The sequence below is a fragment of the Garra rufa genome, chromosome 19 (genome assembly GCF_049309525.1).
Source record: "Garra rufa chromosome 19, GarRuf1.0, whole genome shotgun sequence".
NCBI classification, from domain to species: domain Eukaryota; kingdom Metazoa; phylum Chordata; class Actinopteri; order Cypriniformes; family Cyprinidae; genus Garra; species Garra rufa.
Window position 1 is genome coordinate 33,000,400 of NC_133379.1, and position 25,364 is coordinate 33,025,763.

Sequence of the window (25,364 nt, forward strand, 5' to 3'; positions counted from 1 at the left end):
TATACTACATAAAATTACATAAATGTTCTGCATCAGAAAAAATATTGCTTTTTTTTAAATGTAAATTTTTTAAAAATGTATTTTATTTTTATTTTATTTTGCCCCGTCTTGTACGATGTGGGAGTGGTGGTGTGTTTATTGAAGCTCTTTATCAAATTACATTATTAACACTGATGCAGAAATAAGTGTTAAGTGCTGCCTTTCAAATTGTTTTTAATGGTATTATTATTATTATTATTATTATTATTATTATTATTTAATTACATATAATGAATACAAAATCTGAAATCACCCACCTAGTGTGCAACACCCAGTCTAATGTGAGGAAAATAATTCACAATTTGTTTGTTATGTTCGATTTCTTATGTGACATTAGATATAACCAAAATTAAACAGGAAATTCGGCACACACATTTTATAATAATTTTATCAAGTAGAATTTTAAATTAACATTTATTTTAAGATAAAAAAAAAAATTGTGTCAAACAAGACATATGCAGTGGTGTCCACATATGAATCTGGAATTGAAAATCATAATTTAAACCTGAAAAAAAGGGGATTTAGAAAAGATTAAAGTAATGTTTTGACATAAAATGAATAGGATTAAAAGCTCTAAGATTCATTATTTGCATTGTTTGCATTATTTCTAGGTTACTAATAAAGGATTAGTAACTGAGAAAGACAGACTAAACCCAAGATGTTCGTTCTCAAATCAAAACATAGATAACATGATCATCTGGTTTTACACGTTCATGTTTGTGCTGCTGACAGTAGATCAACAAAATGACATACCGAATGCTTAAAGATTCCTAAATTAATGTTTATTTTTCTGTTCAACTGAAATTATTTTTCTGATCAATTATATTATCAGCATAACAAAGCTTTGCCATGTTCTTGGCTTTCATAGATATACCTTATTCACTTGTGACACAAACACAACCTGATAAACAAAGTTCCATTGTGCCCACTGTCTGTGGTTACCTTACGCTAGTTCACTCCTGTCATTCTACTGCCAACCATTTCTCCTTGAAGGCAGAGAAAGAAGACAGAGTGGAATCGGGGAATGTGTACGCTCAGTCGAGTATCGCTGCGTCTGTATTGCGCTGGTGCGGATGGGTCACATTCCCGCAACCTTTACCTGCTGGTATCTGTTAATGGCTATGTGCAGTGTGTGGGTGTTTGTGGTTGTGTGTGGGTGTTTCTACACGTCAACACGTGTCTCAATCCACACGGAAAATTTTGTTAGCTTTTATGTACTGTAGCATGAGGAAGTTGTGGATAAATTTAACCTGACTTGGTATTTTATTACGCTGAGCGTTCGTGATCTGTCAGAAAAAGCATGTTTTGTTAGTTTGTGTTTTTTTCCCTGGTGAAAAAAACAGCTAAAACCAGCCTAGGCTGGTTGGCTGGTTTTAGCTGGTCAACCAGGGGTGCATTTCCCAAAAGCATCGTTTGCCAACTATGGTCGCAAGTTCCATCGTTACTAACATAGTTCAACGATTGGGTGTTTCCCAACACCGTAGTTCAAACGAACATTCGCAAACAGCGTCACAAACTTACTTGGTTGGAACTACAGCTCTCGACCTGTGGTTAGAAGCATCGTTGCTTCTTAGTAACACATGTGGGCTTAATAAATTATGTTCTTGGTCACAGTTTGCAAGCTAACACGCAGTACAATCTACACTGTAAAAAATGAAAAGGCAACTCGCTGCACAGCTTTTTTGAGTTTACTCAGCTTTGGAGTTGAGTTGTTCACTCAACTCAAGTCACTGAGTAAAGTCACATGACTCTTTTTTGTTCAGCTAACACATTTTTCTTAGTTAAAAAGACTTATTATGCTTTTTTTAATGTCTCTTAATGAATTATGGTCTGAACTTTTTTCTGTGGGTTTTATAGACAAAGAGGTTTTGTCCTAGTTAGCATAAATACAACGGTAACTGCAGGCATCAAATTTAGTTTATTATCTTGAATGCAGAAAGAAATACAAACAAGATAAAATAACAGCATTACTTCCTAACAGAAAAAATTTAGTCAAAAAAAAAAAAATAAAATAAAAATCCTGGAAAAAATGTCAAAATCAATAAAAAACTGAAGATGCAATCAGCATTAACATTTTTAAACAAACAATAAAAACCAAAAAATTGTACAAATACAAATGAAATACAAATAAAACAAAATACAAATTAATTGTCACAATTTATAAAGATTCTGAACAGATGAAAAAATAAATAAACACACAATTAACCAAAATAAATAAATACAAATGACATTGTAAAAAATTATATTCACATTGCAACAATTCAGTTTAATAATCCTTTAACATTTTGACATTAAGATGCTAATAATTAGTTTAATTTAAAATATGCTCACACCAAGATTTCATTGTTCACAGCAAGAGTTTACTTTTAAGGGACTTCACCTTTGTAGAGCAGTAAATGCCCACTTTCATAACGCTAAAACATTAATAACAGTGACATGAAACCGTCTTTTCAAACATTCTATTCACAGTACAACAATCCCTTTGAATGTTTCTGATTTTAACATTAAGATGCTAAGATACATTAAACTTAAAAGAAGCACAAGCAAGATTCCAGAGTTCAGTTTAGTACCTTTGTAGAGCAGAGAGTTCCCATTTCAATAAACACCTTCTCAGTTACCTCAAAAGCCTATCTGAGTTCTTTGGAGTATTTAAAATCCAAGGCGAAGATAAGGTCAAACTGGTAAGAAACAGCAGAATGCAGGTCTGAAGCTCCTCCTTCAAAACAACAGCAAAGTTGGTAAAGGTAGGCAGTGTGCTAGGGGCGACATCCTCAGTTAAAACAAGAATTCCAATCTTCATCCCCATGGTCTGTCTTTCTGCTGGAGATGTGTCCTAATGAAACAACAAATACATAATTATCAGCTGATTTAAGTTTTAAGTGGTTTTTTTTCTGAAAAACAATTATATGAAACAACCAAATAAAATAATATTAGTGTGAGTGGTTTATGAAGTTTTTTTTAAATATATTTTCAATGTAAACATTTAGCTTATCCTACATGTGGAACAGCATTTTTATTTTGTATGTTAATAGGTTTTAAATCCTACTGACCTACATTGAATAAAAGAACGAAGAATTAATGAAACATACTCACCAAACATTTTTAGACAGTGCAGGAGAATCTTCACAGAGAAACAAAGGGGGACATTCAAGAACAGCTTGCTGTCTGTGATTCACAATATTTGAGGTCTGAAAAAATGGGTACCAAATAAGAATTATTAAGAGATGTCATGTAGTGTTATTTATTTGACCTTCAAAGGGTTACTCCACCCCGAAATGAAAATTTTGTCATTAATCACTTACACTTTTGTTCCAAACCCATAAAAGTTTTGTTCGTCCTCAGAAGATATTTTCGAGGAAATCTGACCGCTCTCTGTCCCTTCCATAGATGTAATTAACAAGATCAACTTCCAGATCAGCGTTTGCGGTCAGGTGATACACTCCAAAATATGATGCGGAGGAGACGAATTGTTGAATTAATTTGTTATTTTTGTTTTCTTTGCATACAAAAAGTATTCTCACAGCTTCGTAAAATTAGAATTAAACTCTTGATGTCACATGGATTATTTGACCCATCTCCTTGCTACGTTTCTGGACACTGATAGGAAGCACAGAGAGCCGTCAGATTTAATAAAAAAATCTTAATTTGTGTTCGAGGACAAATACTGACAAAATTTTAATTTTGGGGAGTAGTAACCCTTTAACTTAATGACTGTTGTGTGCCAAAGCACAAGACCTTATGAGTTAAAATGTATGCATTATATGTAAAGTAACAAAACATCTACTAATGAGGCAATGAATTGACAATCTTTTTAGCATTGTGTTACTCTAAATTCAGCATTTAGTTTTATCAGCCCATGCTCACTTGAGAAATACACAATCAGTTTCCTCCTGAAAACAGTGAGACAATGCTATATTCTACAATTAAAGGACTCAGATAAATCATACAGTCTAGAGGTTACACATGTTTGTCATTAACATGTTACCTGTTGATTAAGCTTAACAAGATCTTCCATCTCCTTTCCACTGTCTTGCTCTGTACGACCTCAGAAGTTGTGGTGTATGTTGGTGTAACGATGATCTGAAGGTGGGAGGTCCATGTTGGTAATGCGTTTGAACTCATTACCTATTTGATGAAAGAAAAAACAGGTTTCAGCTATATAAAATATATATTAAAATTGTTCAACGGACAAAAACATAACCAAAAAGTAACCTCAATTATAAAAACTATACCACAGTTAAATACTTCCTGTTAAGACTAGTACTTTTACCTCATTAGGAAAGGACAGGATGGGCCATTGTTCCAGCTTCTCAGACAACATTGTCCACTTGATCATGCCTTTCTGTAATGTAATAAACAACACAATTACATTTTATGTTAAGTCTATATCACAAATTGCACATTGTTTCTGATATCTGTGGTAAATAAAACCAGGATAGCAAACAATGGTTAATGATCACACTAATGTTTTACAAACATTTGAACAATATAATAAATATAATAAAATGAATAAAGCTACTTACTTCAAACAATGAAGTTTGTCATTATCTTGTGCTCAAACATTATTTCCAATAACTGTGGTAAATAAAATCAAGATTGTACACCATGAAGTTAGATTTGCAAAATATAAAACCAGGATTATGACATATTTTCTTCTTAATGAGAAGTTGATGCAAACTTGCTTTAAAATAATAAACTTGGCCAGAGACACTACATTACTTAATTATGACTTTCAAAACCAGGTCAAAACTCACAACTGTACATTTTACTGGCATTAAAAACCCTAAAAGTACATATATTTGTATCATGTACATAGTGCTTAATGGTGACCAGTGTTGTTTTCGTCAACGATGACGATGACGAAATCATTTCGTTGACGCCACTTTTTTTCATGACGATAATGAGACGATGACGAGATAAAAATGGCTCGTTGATGACTAAAACATGACGAGACGTGTGTGAGTTTTCGTTGACGAGACGAGAATAGACGAAAATGTTAGTGGGTGGTCCGTCAGACGTTTAAAATGCATGACATTTCCGCTTATTGTGCATGTCAATTAAAACTTAAAAAGTATCTGTCGCTATGGCAAGCCGTTTTAGCATTAAATACTCTTTGCTATACTAGTATGGCAAGCCGTTTTAGCATTCCATCCTTATTTGTCTTTTATGTTCTAAAACATTCCTTCATTATTGTAATTATTGGTGAAAATAGTCGATCTGGAAGCTCACATTGTGTTGAACTATAGATCTGCTATTTTCAGAACTTATAAGTGACACTACCCAACAGCGAAATACTTACCAACCTACATTAATTTGTTAAAAGACTACTTTTTTCCCTGTTTTTGACTAAAACTAGACTAAAACCTTTTTGACTTTTCGTCGACTAAAACCTTCTTGACTTTTCGTCGACTAAAATTGGACTAAAACTATCACATATAGAAGTGACTAAAATTTGACTAAAACTAAGAAGCATTTTAGTCCAAAAGACTAAGACTATGACTAAATCTAAGATGGTTGTCAAAAACAACACTGATGGTGACACTGATGTTTTACAAACATTTTTACAATGTAATTAATATAATAAAACAAAAAAGGTACTTACTTTAAAAGATGAAGTTTGAAAGGTTGATGAAGTTTGTCCTGATCGTGTGCTGTGGTGAATTAAGCCATTATTGCAAAACATTAGTTAGATTTGCATGATATAAAACCGGGATTGAGACATATTTTCTCTTTGATGAAACCGTTCATGCAAACTTGCTTTATAAAAAAAGCTTGGCCAGTAAAACTAACGTTACATTACTTATGACTTTCAAAACAGACAATTGTACATTTTACTGGCATTACAAGTTCTAACAGTAGATATATTTGCATGTCGCGAACCATGTTTAATGCTGACACCGATGTTTTACAAACATGTTAACAACATAGTAAATTTAAGTTTTTTTTATTTACAATAAATACCAGATTTGTCAAAATTTCCCTTGTGAATTTGCAGCTTTAACTAGGCCTACAATTATTACACAGTCAAGGAAATGCTATAGATACAATTGTGAACAACTAGTCACTAATTATGCTGAGCTGCAAAAAAAAAAAAAAAAAAAAAATTATGTGGCGTGTACTTGGCCAACATGAATCAAATATATAATTCATTTTACTTCCGTAATGTGAGATTTTCCAAGTGAAACAGGATGCAACAAGAATGCTGTTGGTTGATCAGTAAGTCATTTGAGAAAAAGTTTTTACATTTTCACTACAAATTACAAAAACAAATAATTGTATTTCTTCAGAGTAACTTGCACTAAAAAAACCTTCATAATGTCATGAACTTTTATTAAGAAAACGTAAACCGGTTCAAGATTTAATCTTGACTTTAATGCTATTTTTCCTCATATCCGGAATCCTAAAGCTGTTAATCTGCAAAAGTATTAAATCGGTCGATCTCTATCAGAGAATTGAATTTACCCAGTTAGTTTTGACTGTAAAAGATAGCGGACCCTATTCACCCCAGCGATGTAAAAGCCAACTTTTTTCTAAGACTTTGAGAGATATACACTCGAAATTGTTTGTTATAAAGTCAGAATTGTGATATATAAACTCAAAATTCTAAAAAAATAAAATTGAAATTCGGAGAAAAAATGTCGCAATTCTGAGAAAAAGTCAGAATTCACAGTCATGAGTTATAAAGTCAGAATTGTGAGCTATAGTCACAACCACAAACATTTGTACACTAGTGCATTTATGCTGCAACAATGGCCAGTTTTTCAATTAAGTGGATGATAATTTTTAAAATCAGTGTATTGACTGAATATATTTAATTTAATATATATATATTTTTGTTGTTTACAATAAATACCAGGTTTGTCAAAATTTCCCTTGTGAATTTGCAGCTTTTTTTTTGAATATTTTTATATTTAAAGTTTTAGAAGTTTAACAAACACAAATGCAATTGCAAATGCAAAAAAAGGGAAAAAAATACATATTTACACCCACACACAGACCAAAAAATAAATAAATGGACAGCCTCAATTAACAAATATATGCATCAGAATTATTCAAACATATATATAAACATAAATGACAATATTCACAATTGTTTTAAAAGTACAGAAATATATTAAATATATTAAAATAGAAGGGGAGGTTTACAGAATACAAAAATTAAATTTCCAAGAATCTCAAGAAAGGTCCCCATGTGGCTTCAAATTTTTTTCTGTGAGGAAAACTCACCAAAACGTAACTGTTCCATTTGAATAATGTAGAGCATCTCATTCAACCGTCTCTGAAAACAAGGAGCTTATGGAGATTTCCAATTGAGTAATATCACTTTTTTGGCTGCAATCATGCCTGTGAATGCCTGTGGTTAACTAGGCCTACAATTATTACACAATCAAGGAACTGTTATAGATACAATTGTGAACAACTAGTCAATAATTAAGCTGATTTGCAAAAAACAGGATATTCAACAAGATGGTTTATGGTTTATTTAAATGTTGATTAACATGATCAGTAAGTCATTTGAGAAAAAGTTTTTACATTTTAACAGTAACCTGCACTGAAAAATCCTTCATGTCAGGGACTTTTAAACAGTAAACAGGCTTTGATTTAATATTGAATATTTAAAAAATTATCCCCAGCGATGTAAAAACTGTCAAATATTATCTGTCGATGCCCTAGGAGATTATATTGCTTATAGGATGAGTCAGCTATGGAAGCCTGTTTCCGCCACTGAATTAAAAAAAAAAAGATAATGAAGACTTCTCACAATTCTCACTTTTGTCACAACTGCAAGTTTACATCTCGCAATTCTGACTTTCTTTCTCAGAACTGTGAGATATAAACTCACAACTGCGAGATGTAGTCACAATTCTGACTTTTTCTCAGAATTGCATGATACAAACTCACAATTGCGAGAAATATAAATTTTGACTTTTTCTCGCAAATGTGTAGTTTATATCTCGCAGTTCTGAGAAATAAAGTTGCATTCTGAGAAATAGTCAGAATTGTGACATTTAAACACAATTGCGTGTTATAAAGTCAGAATTGTGAAATGAAAAACTCGAGAAATTCTGAGATATAAATTCACAACTGTGAGTTATAAAGTCAGAATTGCGAGATATAGTCACAATTCTGAATTTTTTCTCAGAATTGTGAGATATAAACTCAAAATTACATGTTATAAAGTCAGAATTGTGAGATATAAACTCGAGAAATTCTGAGAAATAAAGGCAAAATTTTGAGAAATAAATAAAATAATAAAATTTTGTATCCCGCAATTCTGACATTTTTCTTGCAAATGCGAGTTTATATCTCACAATTTTGACTTTTTTGTCACAACTGTGACATACATTTGCAGTTGTGAGTTATAAAGTCACAATTCTGACTTAACTCGCAATTATGTGTTATACAGTAAAAAGAAAAAAGTCAGAATTGAATTTTTATTCAGCAGCGTAAACGGGCTTCCATAGCCAGTCCTGTTGATAACTGCTGTATATTTTTGTAAGCAAACATTCATTCTCTGTAACTGAATTGAACGTCTCCAACTGACTATCTCTGAGGAATCTGGCTTGAGGCTGATTACATTAATGGATTAGTTGTTCTTAAATCATGTTGTAATACTTCACTGTGTGTGATTCATTCTCCATTGACTTTGCAGATTACACATAAGATCTTTTAATTGCCTATCATCATAAAGGACACTCAAAAATTGTACGCATTAGATCATGTATTCATTGTGGAGGCGTGAATATGCACGTACACTTGTAGATGCCATAGATTGCCTGAATATTTTTTTTTTAATATGATTTGTGACCGCAGTTACGCAGTCACTCTACCACTTTAAACTTTACCAGAATTAAAGACATAAACATGTGCCACATCACAATGAAATCAAAAAAAATGTATGTCATTAATTTGTTCACACTCCTCTTCCTCTGCTTCTTTGTTTCAGTTACTGAAGAACAAGAAAACTAAAGAAAAAACCTGTTTGTGTACAGCTGTTTGTGAACACACCCCAGTATATTACAGCACATACAAACTTTAGTGTGCAACACTTTTTTTGGGGAAAACCACATTTTTTTTCTGTATTTATTTGCTAAATCCAAAAGTACAAAATACTATATTGGCTTTAAACTGTGGTTTAAGAAACAGTATATCACAAGATAATACATTATCCCATTTTTAGGTACTTTCCATAGGAATAAGTTGTTTGTTTCAAAATCATATGATAATTAAAGTGTTACAATAGACAGTAAACTAACACACCTACATAGGAATTTGGTTTCCAGGAACAACAGCTAATTATACAGTTTAACATCAATAAGCAAAAATAACTCTCATTTAACTATCATTTAACATCCCAAAGTGCCATTTAATAATTTCCCATGTATCAAAATGTGTGTTAAAAGTATATCAGGTTGTCAGTACAGCATATACATGTACAGCATAGTATTTTGTGTCTCTTTTTTTAAAGTAAATGTATTTTTTAATGCTCAAAAATGGTTTTATTCTACAAACCTGTACTGGCAAAGTAATGGACCTCCATTACATGTGTTGTTGGATTAAAATCACTCTTCTTTAAATTGACTGGAACATTTTCACCTACTACAAGCTATGGAAATCCTGCATGACAAGAGTGTGACAGTTAAACGCATTTGTTTTGTTTTTGTTGTTTGTTATATTCAGAAAAAGCAATTATCTTATAACCCAAGGCCATTCAAGAGAATTGAGCAACACAATTTCATGTACGATTTAAAACAGGTATCAAATTCAAAAGATCTTTATCTTCCCTTAAGACAAATCAGTCAAACAGCCATCCAACCAAAACAGTTTCAAATCGTTATGAATATAACCTTCATTCCTAAACCTTACCTGGATTTTAATTTTAGATCTATCAAGATCGTTGTCAATTCTGAGAAATAAAGTCTCATTTTTGAGAAATAGTCAGAATTGCGAGTTATAAAGTTAGAATTGCGAGATATAAAGTCACAATTCTGACTTTTTTCAGAGAATCGCGTAATATAAACTCACAATTGCAAAGAAAAAAAGTCAGAATTGTGATATAAACACAATTCCGAGGAAATAGTCAGAATTGCAAGATAATAACTGACTTTTTTCATGCAATTGTAAGATTTTATCTCACAATTTTGACTTTTTCTCAGAATTGCGTAATATAAACTCACAATTGCGTTATAAAGTCAGAGTTGCGAGATACAAAGTAACAATTCTGACTTTTTTCTGAGAATCGCGTAATATAAACAATTGCAAGAAAATAAAGTCAGAAATGTAATATAAACACAATTGCGAGGAAATAGTCAGAATTGCAAGATAATAACCGACTTTTTTCTCGCAATTGCAAGTTTGTATTCCACAGTTCTGACTTTTTTCTTGCAAATGCGAGTTGTATCTTGAAATTCAGGCTTTTTTCATACAATTGTAAGATTTTATGTCACAGTTTTGACTTTTTGCTCAGAATTGAGTGATATAAACTCAGAATTGTGAGTTATAAAGTCACAATTCTGACTTTTCTCAAAATTTCGAGATATAAACTCACAATTGCAAAGAAAAAAAGTCAGAATTGTGATATAAACACAATTCCGAGGCAATAGTCAGAATTGCAAGATAATAACTGACTTTTTTCATGCAATTGTAAGATTTTATCTCACAATTTTGACGTTTTTCTCAAAATTGCGTAATATAAACTCACAATTGCGAGTTATAAAGTCAGAATTTCAAGATATAAAGTCACAATTCTGACTTTTTTCTGAGAGTTGCGTAATATAAACTCACTATTGCAAGGAAATAAAGTCAGAATTGCAAGATAACTGACTTTTTTCTCGCAATTGCGAGTTTGTATTCTGCAGTTCTAACTTTTTTCTTGCAAATGCGAGTTATATCTTGAAATTCTGACTTTTTTCATGCAATTGTAAGTTTATATCTCATAATTCTGACTTTTTTCTGAAAATTGCGTAATATAAAGTCACAATTGCAAGGAAATAAAGTCAGAATTCTGATATAAACACAATTGCGAGGAAATAAAGTCCGAATTTCAAGATAATACCTGACTTTTTTCTTGCAAATTCGAGTTATATCGTGAAATTCTAACTTTTTTCTTGCAATTGTAAGTTAATATCTCACAATTTTTATGTTTTTCTCAGAATTTCAAGATATAAAGTCACAATTCTGACTTTTTTCTGAGAGTTGCGTAATATAAACTCACTATTGCAAGGAAATAAAGTCAGAATTGCAAGATAACTGACTTTTTTCTCGCAATTGCGAGTTTGTATCCAGCAGTTCTGACTTTTTTCTTGTAAATGCAAGTTTATATCTCACAATTTTTACTTTTTTCTCACAATTGCATGATATAAACTCAAAATGTGCAAAAGTCAAATTCTGAGGGGAAGAAATATATGTTCTCAGAATTACTTTTGTAATCTTACAATTCTGACTTGTAATTGTGAGTTATACAGTAAAAGCAAAATAAAAGTAAGAATTGTGAGATAAAATGTCGCAGTTACCTTTTTATAACCACGAGTATAACCCTCAAAACTGTTGACTGATTTATCTTCTTGCAAGGTTTATTAACCGTTGTAGCAGTTGACTAAGAAGTTAAGCCTGTTTATATTAATAATTAGGCCATCCTATCAAAAATGGTCTTATTCAGTTATGTAATATGGGTGTTATGTGGCTCATTGGTTAATAATTTGGCTGGTAACCCAAAAGTTGTAAGTTCAAATCCCATAAAAAGCTGTTTGACACCTGCCACCATTGTGTCCATCACAGAGAATCCCTGATTTTTTTTTACAGCAGTTGCAATAGGAATGAATCTGTTGTTTCATGATGTATGTGATAATTGTGTTTTTAAATTGTGTTGATAGTGCCATTATAATAAAATGAGCAATTGGAAATCACCGCCATTTATTGTTTGTGGGTGTGTTTGCATGTGTGTACATGTTGTTTTATTGCTTACGTGTTTACAGTGTGAACTATCATTTTATGTTATAAATGTTGACTGAACTTTTTTGTATTTCATTGTAGTCTTGTATGCAAGTATCGAGAGTAGATCTTCGCATGATATTCTAGTAGGTTCCTGTGTGACCAGTAAAACAACATATATGTGTGACACCTATATTTTCTTAGAAATTCAGAGGTGGTGTATCTCATATTTAGTACAAAAGAAGGCATTTAGCTGTGATATAGCTGATATGTTATATAGCTGGAAGGAATCAAAATCTTATTAATCTAAAAATGTTGTGAATTTGCTTCGAGAAAATCATTTAGATGTCTCAAATTTTTCGTGTGATTTTACTGTAAAAAATGCAAATGCAAATTTAAAAATATTCTAAAAACATTTATTTGAAACATTAAGAAGTGTAAAATAATATAACCAAAACATTATATGTGAGTATATGTTATAAGTCGCATGGCTATATTTGTGGCAATAGCCAACAATATGGGTATGGGTCAAAATTATATATTTATTTTTATGCCATAAATCATTAAGTAACAATCATGTTCCATGAAGATATTTTGTAAATTTATTACCATAAAAATTTTAAAACTTAATTTTTGATTAGCAATATGCTTCGCTTCTGGGAAATCTTTTGTATAACTCAAATTTTTTGTGATTTCACTGTAAAAAATGCAAACACAAATGTGGAAATATTCTAAAAAAACATTTATTTGAAACACAAAGAAGTGTAAAATAATATAACACAAACATTATATATCCATTTTACATGTTTACATTTTAATACAAAAAAAAGAAAAACGGTGCTTTGGTACCAAAGTATCAGTGCTTCTTCATAAAACTGTTGCTAAAAAGTTAACAAAAAAAGTACCATTGCTTATTTGAACAATCTCACAAATCAGTTAGATTTATAGACTAAAAAGCAAACAAAAGGTTTTTCATATTCAGTACAAAAGAAGCATTTAGCTGTGATATAGCTGATATATTTGTTATATAGTTGGAAATAATCAAAATTATTCATCTGAATGTTTTAAAGTCACTGTAAGTTCGCTTCCAGGAAATCTTTTGGATGTCTCAAATTTTTTGTGATTTCACTGTAAAAAATGCAAACGCAAATGTGGAAATATTCTTAAAATACATTTATTTAAAACACGAAGAAGTGTAAAATAATATAACAAAAACATTATATATCAATTTTACATTACATTACAAAAAATTACAAAAAAGTATCAGTGCTTCTTCATAAAACTGTGTAGCTAAAAAGTTAACAAAAAAGTACCATTAAAAGTACCATTACCATTTTAAAGAGTCTGTTATATTTATAGACTAAAAAGTAAACAAAACGTTTTTTCCTGAGCTGACAATTTTTCATAACCATATTTATTTTATATAAATTGGTCATCAGCGAAAAGCACCTGTCATGTCTTATTTAGCGTCTTGATTGAGAGTGGACAGTGCTTTCATGCTACAGTTGCATATCCTCAACATTTCTCTTTTCAGTTCATCTTTTCAGAAATCCTTGAGTAATGCAACGCAAGAGGCTGATTTGGCAAGACTGCAACATTAACCGAGGTGAGGAAGTTTTCTCAAAATGTCTGCCCTCTTTCCAATCTATACGGTAGGCTTGCCAGAAGGAGTTTGAGGTTGTCTGACGTCACCTGCATCAAAGATGGGGAAGTTTCCTTTGCCACACCGTTAGATGTTCCCATCCCTTTCTCTGACTTTCTTCCAGGCTTCATGGTCAAAGAGAGTGGAGTGTCTTCACTGTAACTGGGGAGTCTGGGAATCATGCTTTCTTGGTGCTTAGGAGCTTGTGCCTGTTTGGGTTGAGAGGATCTTGATACATCAGAGGTGTTTACATGAAAGGAATTGATCATCTGAAGCTTTGCTTCTGCTGGGATGCCATTGCCACCAAAGTGTCGAAGCTTCTTTATACCATTTTCATGAGGGGTAGAGTCAGAAAGGTTTCTCAGAGGACTTTTCAAACTCAAATTAGTTGGTTCCTCGCCCATCGTGGAGCTCTCAGACGTTTCAGAGCGTGACCGCATGTGGAACTTGTGCTCGGGTTGTGCTTCAGCTTTGGTTTGGACTTGAGATGCAGGGCTGTTGGCCATTAAAGCTGGGTTGGAGATCAGTCCTCTCCTGATCAACTCCTGTAGAAGCTTCAGAGGAATCTGAATTTCCATATTGCCGTTCGGATCTCCAGGTGGGTGTCCAAAGGGATTGCCTCGGTTTAACTTGGGTGTAGGTGCACCAGAAGGTTCTTCCTTCAACCAGTCCGCGTGTAGCTCTCGCTCCCGTGCTTTCATAGCGAATGCTTCGGAGTAGTTCAATCTACGATTGAAGAGATTCACTGAAGGAGGACTTGCTCTACGTGGGACTGGATTGGCAGTGGAAGACGAAGTGAGATCAATGATATCAGCCGCCACCGGACTCGGCCCTGCTCGGACAGCCTCTGCACCTCCTTCTTCCAAGTTAGATTTGTCCCCTGTTTCCCCCTTCTCTGCACCTTCTTCAGTGGTCAATCCCCTTGGGTAAAGAGTTGAGACTTCATTGAGGAACTCAACTCTTTTTGCAGGCGTGCTGAAAGACGATGGCGTGTCACTCAATGTCTCAAGTCTGTTTTCTTTCCGGCTGAGGTTTAGTGGTTCCTCCCAGCCTGCTGATGACTTGTACTCTTTAGCCAGGTGGCGTAGCGTATGGAATGGTTGTTTGCAGCTCTGAACCTCCACAGACGGCGTGGCCAAGTACGAAGGAGGTGGTCGGGGAAGGTCTTGAGAAGGGCTGAGGCTCAAATGGGGCACTGTAGACTCTTGAAGAGCCATGTAATTGGGTAGAGATGTGCTGCCTTGTGGGAAGTATGAAGCAACGTTCAAAGGCATGCTAAAAATTGGTCTCTGATGCTCCGCATACATGTTTGGAGAGGGCTTGAGAGGGAAAAAAGAGTAGAATTTGATTAATTCAATGCTTATAAAACTTTGTAGTTAGCATTTCTACTACACTCTAAGAAAAAAAGGTACAAAAGCTGTCACTGGAGCGCAGTGTTGCGAAGTCCGCGGCTTTCCCGCGGAATTGGGCTACTTTAATTCCTGGAATGTACATTTTACCAGAGGAACCCTGCCAAAAGCATGTATTTTACCACCGTTTGGACTAATTTTGGATTAGTTTTTAGTAGTTAGGTGGGTTTTGTTATGAAAACCTGGAAACTCTGTTGGGGTAGTACCTTTTCAAAGGGTGCACTGTTGTACCTTTTTTACCTTAAAGGATTAGTTCACCCAAAAATGAAAACTAGCCATTATTTTCTCACCCTCAAGCCATTCTAGGTGTATATGACTTTCTTCTTTCAGACGAAACCATATAGTTATATTAAAAAACATCCTGGCTCCTTCAAGCTTTATCATGGCAATGGGTGGGTGTTTCTCTTTTACAGGTCAAAACAAGTCCAATAAAGTCTATCCATCCATAATAAAAAGTGCTGCACACGGCTCAGGGGGTGAATAAAGGCCTTCCGTGGTGTATCAATGCGTTTTTGTAAGAAAAAATATTATGGATGGATGCACTTTATTGGACTTGTTTTGTCCTGTTGAAGAGAAACACCCGCCCATTGCCATGATAAAGCTTGAAAGAGCCTGGATGTTTTTTTATGTAACTCCAATTGAATTCGTCTGAAAGAAAAAAGTCATATACACCTAGGATGGCCTGAGGGTGAGTAAATAATGGGCTAATTTTCATTTTTGGGTGAACTAACGCTTTAAAGAGTGCATATAAGTGCCTTAAAGTCATTTTTGTACCACCCCAGTGACAGATTTGTATCTTTTTGTCTTTGAGAGGATGTATTCTGCGTTTAAGATGTCATACCTGAGGGAATGCCGGGAGGTGTCGGAAATCTGCACGCTTACTCCTGGGATATTCGTGCTCAAAGTCACCATAACTGTTGGGGTGGAAGCGTTTTTGCGTTCGAGGGGTCCTGAAGACAATATCGTCCCTGTATCCATTTTGGTGACACTCAAAAGGAAGAAGCAACCTGGTTGGACAAAAAGAGCTTTGTGACTAAAATGTATTTGAATTACCTGTTTTACGTATATATAGTACATGGGAGCAGCTGCTGTTTGAAGGGAACATCGGATGCAAAATTATTATTTTTTTGGTGTTTGTGTCTCAGTGTGAGAACATCAGGGATGCCAGGTTTTCTCAACAAAACCTGCCCAATTGTGGTAAAAAAATTTTGGGGCGAGATTCCCTGGTAAAAATTAGCATTCCATGGGCTAAATACTACATTATTGGGTTCGTTTCAACTCGCAAACATGAAAAACAACCCGCGGCAACAGTGTTAAAGTATCCCAATTCCACGTGAAAACAGTGGACTTGGCAACACTGGTTGACATGACTATTCTAAAATAATAAAAATCCATTTATTTCTTTTTCTAAATCTCTAAAATCAAATAAACAGTCTAAATTATCAAGCTGCTTTTATTTTCTGAGCAGTGTGATGTCATACTGATCAGGCCCCGCCCACAGCGGACTCAGACGGATTTCCGCTCTCAGCCACTTGTACGCTGTCCGCCATTTTTTCCGTACTCAAGCAGCTGTAGCAATAACAGTGTTTCCTAAGAATTCAGGTGTTTTGCAGTTGGATGTTAAGAGATCAGATCCGCTGAGGACGCAGTGGATTAGTTTTGTTTTTGATGGTAATGCATCACCAAATATACAAAAAACTAAAGAGAGGGGCGGAGTCAGCTCATTAACATTAAAAGAGGCATGCACCGAAACGGCTTGCTGTGAACAGAGCTGTTTTTGAATAGGCAAAAAGGGTGTTGTTTTACACGACCATTGAGGAATTTTTACCAAAGTATGTTGTGGACATTTAATAAAGACCCTAAAGAATTTTGTCAACTTGTAAAAAATGTGCATCTGATCTGCGATGTGCTTCATTTTGCTTCATGCTTACTTTTCATAGTGTCTGCGAGTGCAAGTGGCTGCACTAGTGCTGCGCGGGTTTCCTCCAAGTATGTTGTAAACTTTCTTCCACAGCTGCTGTGCAGTGACCTAGAAATCACACACAAGAGATTTATAGTTTTGTTGACAAATTCTTGGCAGTTATTAATTCTAAAGACAGTCAAAGTATGCTATTAAAAATTCTTATTAGATGTTTTTGCTTGATGAAAATAAATCCATTGACGTAAAATGATTAGTCACATTTCTGACATGTACAGTAACTGCATTTATGAAATTGTTGTCCAAGGTGGAGTCTATGTTTTAATTTTGTGGTCAACATATAATAAATGTCTTTTTACCTGTTGATAGCCTCCTAGCTCTTTCACTGTCTTGTACATTAGGAACATATCAACTGAAAGGAAAAGTAACAAAGTAGATGTTAATACTCTGAAATGTTTTCTTTTTAGACATGCATTCACTTGTCTTTCTCACTCACTTTGTTTGAAACCTAGATGAGGTATTCTTTCAATCGGAGTGTCTCTTTGTTTCATAAAGAGGTAGAGGTCTTTGAGGAAGCTCTCCTCTGTCAACTCCTCTCCCTGTTCTGATCGCTTCTCCTGCGGGCCGTCCTGCTCCATCATACTGACCTGGAAATACAGTTTCAGCATGTTCAACACTGCGTAGTGACCATGTTTTGTCTAATAAAAAGGTAAAATCTTGTCTAGATACAGTTTTGACAACTACTCTTTTTTTTTATTATTTTGAAAATGCAGAAAATAAAAATGGGAATTGTGTACCAATCCTAAATTTATTGTTAATAGCGTTGAAGGAGTTCACATGTATGCTAGATACTTGATGCCTGCTTTTCCTTCACTGTCTGCTCCAAATCATCTGTTAATACTTTAATTTACTGATAATAGAATAATTAAAATAATAATACTAAATTGTTTTGCTAATTAACATTTTTAATTTAAAAAAATCTGTCCAAACTAGTATATAGTTAAAAATTGAAAAAGTAATTGAGACTTTACATATTGTAATTCTGACTTTTTTTCCTCCGAATTGAGATATCATTTTGAGTTATGAAGTCAGAAGTGCAAGATATAAGTTTTTATCCCACATTTCTGACTTTTTCTTGCAAATCAAGTTTGTATCTCGCAATTCTGACTCTTCTTGCAATTGTGAATTCATATCTTGCAATTTTGACTTTTTTTTCCCCTCAGAATCGAAATATAAACTGATTCTGAGGCAATTCTCAGAATTTACTTTTTATCTGGCAATTCTGACATAACTTTCCATTATGAGAAAAAAGTAGGAATTCTGAGTTTATATCCCACAGTTCTGACTTTATTTTTCAGAATTGCAAGTTTATTTCTCGAAATTGCAAGTTTATGTCATGTAATTCTGAAAAAAAGTCACAACTACGAGATATAAACTTGCAATTCCTAGAAAAAAGTCAGAATTCTTAGTTTATATCCCACAATTCTGACTTTATTTCTCAAAATTGTGGCTTCATTTCTCGAAATTGCAAGTTTATGTCATGTAATTCTGAAAAAAAAATGTTACAATTGCGAGATATAAACTCACAATTCTGAGAAAAAGGTCAGAATTCTGAGTTTATATATCAGAATTTTAACTTTATTTCTCAAAATTGCAACTTTATTACTCGAAATTGCAAGTTTACATAAAGTAATTCTGAAAAAAAAAAGTCACAAATATAAGATATAAACTCACAATACTGAAAAGAAAGTTCTGACTTTTTTTTCTTGCAATTGTGAGTTCATAATTTTTTCCTCAGAATTTAAATATAAACTAATTCTGAGACAAAAAAATACCTTTTATCTCACAATTCTGGCATAACTCGCAATTCTGAGAAGAAAAAAAAATCAGAATTCTGAGTTTTATAGCCCACAATTCTGACTTTATTTCTTAGAAATGTAACTTTATTTCTTGAAATTCTAAGTTTCTATCATGTAATTTTGAAAAAAGTCACAATTATGAGATGTAAACACAATTCTGAGAAAAAAGTCAGAATTCTGAGTTTATATCTCGCAATTTTGACTTTATTTCTCATAATTTTGACTTTATTTCTCACAATTATATAATGCAATTCTGAATAAAATGTCACAATTGCGAGATATAAATGTGCAATTCTAAGAAAAAAGTCAGAATTTTGATTTTATATCTCACAATTCTCACTTTATTTCTCGAAATTGTTTGTATCGAAATATTCTCGAAAAGTTTATATCATGTAATTCTGAGAAAGCATCACAATTGCAATTTCTGAGAGAAAAGTCAGAACTGAGATGAAAAGTCGGTAATTTTGTAATCAGTGGTGGAAACTCTCTTGTTGGCATTCTTATCAATCTTACATACAGTATTACTCACAAATTGTTCTTGCACAGAGTAAATTAATGCATGAACTTATCTTCAACCCTTTAAAGTACTAACTTTATATTCATCCCATCCTTAACCTGTTAACTTCGCAAAGCTTTTGTTAGTGTTCTTGTTAGATAATCAGTCTAATGTTCAGATCAAACTTCACCTGGCTTAAGAATTGTGTGGGCAGATTAATATCTTAATCGCATTAGATCAAGAACATCTCAATCTCGTGACTTGACTGTCTCAAACATTCAGTGTACCATAACTTGTTACGGACAGTAATTCATCAAAACGTGTCTGACGCACATGATGCTTATCCGGTGTGAGCAGAAAATGCGGCTTGACGGCAATATTGAATCTCTCATTGTTAGCTGGCCTTATGACACCTGCTCTCACATTTCCTTCCTCTTTGTTTTTGCAGGTGCATATTGATGAATGCAGTTTAGTTGTTTACTTATTTCATTATTAAGGTGTTTTAAATAATGCATTGAAAGTTAACCTGCATCACTAAAATACAGCTTGCTTGCTTGCTTTCTTTCTTGTATTAAAATGATTCCTCCAGTGTGATGCAACAATTCCAGGCCTTTAAATGATATGCATGAACAGTGTGATTTATAAACAATGACCAATGCGTCAAATAAGCTATGGAAGCAATTACTTGACTCAGGCAATTAGTTAGTCTTATTGACAACTCACTAATCCAGCAATGACAATGACTGATGACTGTTCACTCCAAGTACATTCAAACTTACTATTCATCTTTAATCATGATGTAAACAGCTTAACACAACCATGTGGGATTTTGTTTACTATATTGCCAATACATATCGTTTATGAGATTTGAGAAGTACCAGTATTTACAGAGAAAGCCAATGGGGTTCAAATCAACTTAATTGTAGATTCAAAATATATTTTGTGTTCGGAAAAAAGAAAGAATAGGTTTAGAATGACAAAGGTAAGTAAAAGTTCATTTTTGAGAGAGCTAGACACTAAATATAACCCATCCAATAAATCGTACCTGTGTCCTTTCAGATTTATGTCAGTGGGATGATGGCTTGCTGGATCGATCCTATTTGGAGAATGAAGTAATCCAGAAAAGCTTAAGCTAAGTATCCAGCCCTTAGCGGTTTCTTTGACACGAGCGTTTTGTGATGCCTACACACCGTTTCTCTAGACCTGAATGAAATCATGGCCTCTTAGCGCTGAGATGTCTATTCAACTGTCTTCCTGTTTGGAATGTTGGGTTGGACAGGTTCTTCCTGTTCTCAAGACGAATGCCAAAACCTCAGAGCATAAATATTGCTGATAATTACTCTGAGATTATTACGTTAAAATTTAGTCATCAAGGTTTGTTTTTCCCAGGAGAAGCTTTTCATTATGTTTCTTGTTAATGACTTTTTTTTGTTAACGCTACATGAAATGATTTCCACACCCAAGTTTAAATAGAATCGCATTCCAAAGTAATGTGCTGTTTTATATCAATAAAATGAACATTCATTAGTCAGACTTACAAACTGTTGTTGACCTCTAATGACCTTTTTAAAGAAATTACATTTGCGTTGAATGTTGAAAATGTCTTTCGTATTACCATCGATCAGGTTTATCCATCACACTTTTTTTTTGGGTGGGATGTTGAATTCTCAATTATATCTCATTAAGGAATAAAAATAGACACTGTAATTTGCTGATGGAAGAATTAGAGAGAAATGCATGAATGTATTTCGAGATTTCTAACTTTTCATCGCAGAGTTCGGTATTGCAGTAAATCTGAGCACAATTTGAGACATTGTTAAAGCGATAGATCACCCATGAATGAAAAATTTATTTTTTTTATTATGTCCACTGTATTTTGTCCCCCAAAAATAAATAATTAATAAAAACATAATATTTTGAAATAATAAAAATATTTTTGTGTTCCACAAAAAAGCCAGTACTGACAAAAAAGTATATTATAAAATAAATGATAGTCAATAATAAATAAACAAATTGGTGAAATTGCCATTTAAGATCTTGTGGGGGGTTTTTTTGTTGTTTTTTTTTTGGTCCACTGCATTTTACGACTCAATAAAAAAAAAAAAAAAAAAAAAAATATATATATATATATATATATATATATATATATATATATATATATATATATATATATATATATATACACACACACACACACATTTTTGTATGTGTTCTGTAGAAGAAAAAAATAAATGAAAAAATTAGGGGAAAAAATGTGAACTTGCCCTTTAAGATCTTGTGTAAGATTATTAGGGTGTTTTTCTCAGAAGAAAAAAATAAGAAGCAGGAAACTCAATTAAACGTTTCTATTTTTATTATAATTTTTTTTATGATGGCCACTGTATTTTATGACCCAAAACGTTCTCCAAAAATATACATACATGCAAAAAAAAGTCAATGACTTTAAAAAGTGGTTGCCCAAGATTACTTAGGTCTTGTTCTCAGAAGAAAAATTAAGTATTTACTTAATTATAAATATTTACTAAATATTTACTTTTTTTTTTAAAATAAGATCAACTCTATCAATCTATATATATAATGTGTGAGTGTGTGTGTGTGTGTGTGTGTGTGTGTGTGTGTGTGTGTGTGTATGTGTGCACCTGGTATTCATCACGTTGTGGGGACCAAATGTCCCCACAAGGATAGGAATACCAGTAGATTTTGACCTTGTGGGGACATTTCTCAGGTCCCCATGAGGAAACAGGCTTATAAATCATGCACAATTAGTTTTTTTGAGGAAGTAAAAGTATGCACAATCTCCTGTGAGGGCTAGGTTTAGGTGTAGGGTAGGTGTAGGGCAATAAAAAGTACGGTTTGTACAGTATAAAAACCATTACGCCTATGGAATGTCCCCATAAAACATGTAAACCCAACATGTGTGTGTGTGTGTGTGTGTGTGTGTGTGTGTGTGTGTGTGTGTGTGTGTGTGTGTGTGTGTGTGTGTGTGTGTGTGTGTGTGTGTGTGTGTGTGTGTGTTCAAAATTCTACAAAAAAGTCAATCATGACTTTTAGAAAAGTGGTGAACTTGCCCTCTGAGATCTCGTATAAGATTACTTTTTTTTAGATCTTTTGTAAGATTGCTTTATCTTATTTATCTATTTTTTTCAGAAGAAAAAAAAAACATATTTATTATGAGATATATTTAAAAAAAATGGTGAAGTTACCCATTAAGATCTTGCGTGAGATTACTTGGGTCTTTTTCTCAGAACAAATACGAAGCAGCAAGAGACGCATGTAAGCATCTCCTGATCTCCATTTAATCTCATTGTAGACTGGAAGAAGCAGTTTTTGTTGTGTGACAATGTGGTTTGGTTGGGCAGATGGTGGTGGTTTTAAACAGACATAAATTAAAACTTACTCAGTGGCCGTTGTCTAGTCCTGCAGATTCATCTTCGGTTGGCACTTTGGATTGTTTTACTCATTTGCAAACAATGAGGAAAACATAACCACAAATAAAACCTGTTCTCCCATTTCCCTCCTTAATAGTAACCTGAGCGGAAAATAAGTCACTATACAAAGAAACAGAGACGACCTGGAATGAAATTATGTAAGAGTTGTGGCTAATGCAGTTTGGTAATGCAGAAGTTGTCAACTGACAAGACAGTGTTAAAATAAATCCATCTATCATTTTTACAAGCATTCATTTGTAGTGGCACTTGACAGACTGTCAAGTCCTTAAGTGTGACAGTGTTGACATGTTTGTTTTTCGGGGCTTTGGGAGCTCGACAGACTATCTGTGTTGTCTGACTTTTTCATTGTGCTTATCCACACTTAGCCAACCATAGATTTAAAGTCATACTTTGCAATAATAGCACAATTTTCTTGCCTTGAATAACCTGTTTTACTGATAAAAACTGTGGCTGCGCAAAACTGGACACTTAATACACACTTAGCGAATAAAATATAGCATTTAATAGCATATACAATTGAAGTCAAAAGTTTGCATACAACTTGCAGAATCAAAATAAGAGGGGTCATACAAAATGCATGTTAATTTTTGTTAAGTACTGACCTGAATAAGAAATTTCACATAAAGACGTTTACATAGTCCACTTGTGAAATTATAAAATTTACCTTTTTCAAAAGTTTACATACACTTGATTCTTAATGTGTACTGTGTTGTTACCTGAATGATCCACAGCTGTGTTTTGTTTAGTGGTAGTTGTTCAAGAATTACTTGCTCATCCTTTACAGTTAAACTGCCTGCTGTTCTTCCTGAAGGAAAAATTCTCATTTGTTTTTTCAGCATTTTTGTGTATTGAACCCTTTCCAATAATGACTGTACAAATGCTCATTGATGCTTCAGAAGGAAACAAAATTCATTAGGAGCCAGGGGGTGAAAACTTTTGAACAAAATAAAGATGTGTACATTTTTCATTTACAGTAGTACTGCCCTTCAGAAGCTACAAGACTACTTGCGTGTTTCCCAGAAGACAAAATCAATTCAATTGACCCTGATCTTCAAATTTTTTAAAAAGTTTTTAATGCATCTTAATGCATCATTTTTCTTTCTAAAGCATCAGTGAGCATGTGAGTCCCTCAGTTGTCCTCAGTGTGAAAAAGCATACAGTCATTGTTGGAAAGGGTTCAAATCCACAAAAATTTGTGGAACCTGAAGGATTTTTTCTGGAGAACAGCAGACAGTTTAACTGTTCAGGAGAAACAAGGGACTCAAGAACAACTATCCATATTAAAAGTAAACAGAAATATCTTAAAAATAACATGCATGTTGTATGATCCCTTTGATAACATTTTGCAGATCCTTGAAGGTGTATGTAAACGTTTGACTTCAACAGTATCTAGATTGGATTCTAACTGAAGATTGTTAAGAATTGTTAAGGGAAGCTTCTGATATTTAAAATTGTATTCAATCGTTTTATTTGACTTTGTTATTTTTTTATCTATATCTTTCAGAGGAAAATAAAGGAAGTAAAATTATATAAATAATAAAAATGCATTTTTCAAAAGATTTATTTTTAGATTACATTTCGGCTGTTATGCATTGCTAACTTGTTTTTGTTAAGGAACATAAAGGAACACTGTGAAAAAATCCCCTTGAAAAAAAAAATTGGACTGAATTTCCTCATTTCACTCTCAGATCCTGATTAACAAGTAGATATGACCTGATGAAATGATTGGCAGTAAATCTTAAACCTGTTTCCTGCCTGCTTGTGTCATTTTGCAGAAAAATTCCTACATTTTTCTTTTTCTCCATTCCACAACTTTTCTTGGTCAACTGTCAACAGTTCTCATTCATCGCCATCTTTCTTTACTAACATCGATCACGAACAAACAAACACGTGCCATGCATCGAATGCATCCTTGCAGAGGGCAGATTTATGCCCTTTTCACTTTTTGCAATTGCTGATTTGTGACCCTGGACCACAAAACCAGTCATAAGTTTAAATTTGACAAAACTGAGAGTTATACATCATATGAAAGCTCAATAAATAAGCTTTCTATTGATGTTATTGATGTATGGTTTGTTAGGATAGGACAATATTTGGCTGAGATACATCTATTTGAAATCAGAAATCGGAGGATGCAAAAAAATCAAAAAGACTGAGAAAATCACCTTTAAAGTTGTCCAAATTAGGTTCTTAACAATGCATAATACAAATCAAAAATTACATTTTGATATGTTTACGGTAGGAATTTTACAAAAAATCTTCATGGAACATGAACTTTACTTAATTTCTTAATGATTTTTGGCATAAAAGAAAAATCAATAATTTTGACCCATGCAATGTATTTTTGGCTATTGCTACAAATATACCCCAGCGACTTAAGACTGGTTTTGTGGTCCAGGGTCACATTTAGTCCCCACACCTACATTAAAAAGTTGCCGAAAGGATTTCTAAAAGAGTTCCCTCGAAGAACCTTTCAGTAAAACTTTTTACATTTTTCATGTAAATGTTCCAGGACCTTTTGATGCCAATAAAGAACCTTTGTTTTTAACAGTATTCCCATGGTGTACTTGTCTGAATTAGTACATCATATTATCTATTTTCGAAACCGTAAAAATAGTATT

The 25,364-nt window shown here is 33.3% G+C and overlaps 2 protein-coding genes across 3 annotated transcripts in view; one reads left to right on the forward strand and one right to left on the reverse strand.

The window, feature by feature from the left end:
* rtknb (rhotekin b) overlaps positions 1-11,947 on the forward strand; it is a 46,364-nt gene extending 34,417 nt beyond the window's left edge. For both annotated transcript variants that reach the window (XM_073824560.1, XM_073824561.1), the window contains one exon: positions 8,987-11,947. In XM_073824560.1, coding sequence (XP_073680661.1) covers positions 8,987-8,993 — 7 coding nt within the window. In that variant the 3' untranslated portion in view covers positions 8,994-11,947. The remainder of the gene's footprint in view (positions 1-8,986) is intronic.
* Positions 11,948-12,819: 872 nt separating this feature from the next.
* Positions 12,820-20,476, reverse strand: LOC141293117 (uncharacterized). Its single transcript, XM_073825166.1, has 6 exons — positions 20,340-20,476; positions 17,436-17,586; positions 17,299-17,351; positions 16,953-17,050; positions 15,863-16,028; positions 12,820-14,931 (listed from the first exon to the last, which is right to left on the reverse strand). The coding sequence occupies exons 2-6, from the start codon at positions 17,578-17,580 to the stop codon at positions 13,591-13,593; spliced, it is 1,803 nt and encodes a 600-aa protein (XP_073681267.1). The 5' UTR covers positions 17,581-17,586; positions 20,340-20,476; the 3' UTR covers positions 12,820-13,590.
* Positions 20,477-25,364: the final 4,888 nt, after the last annotated feature.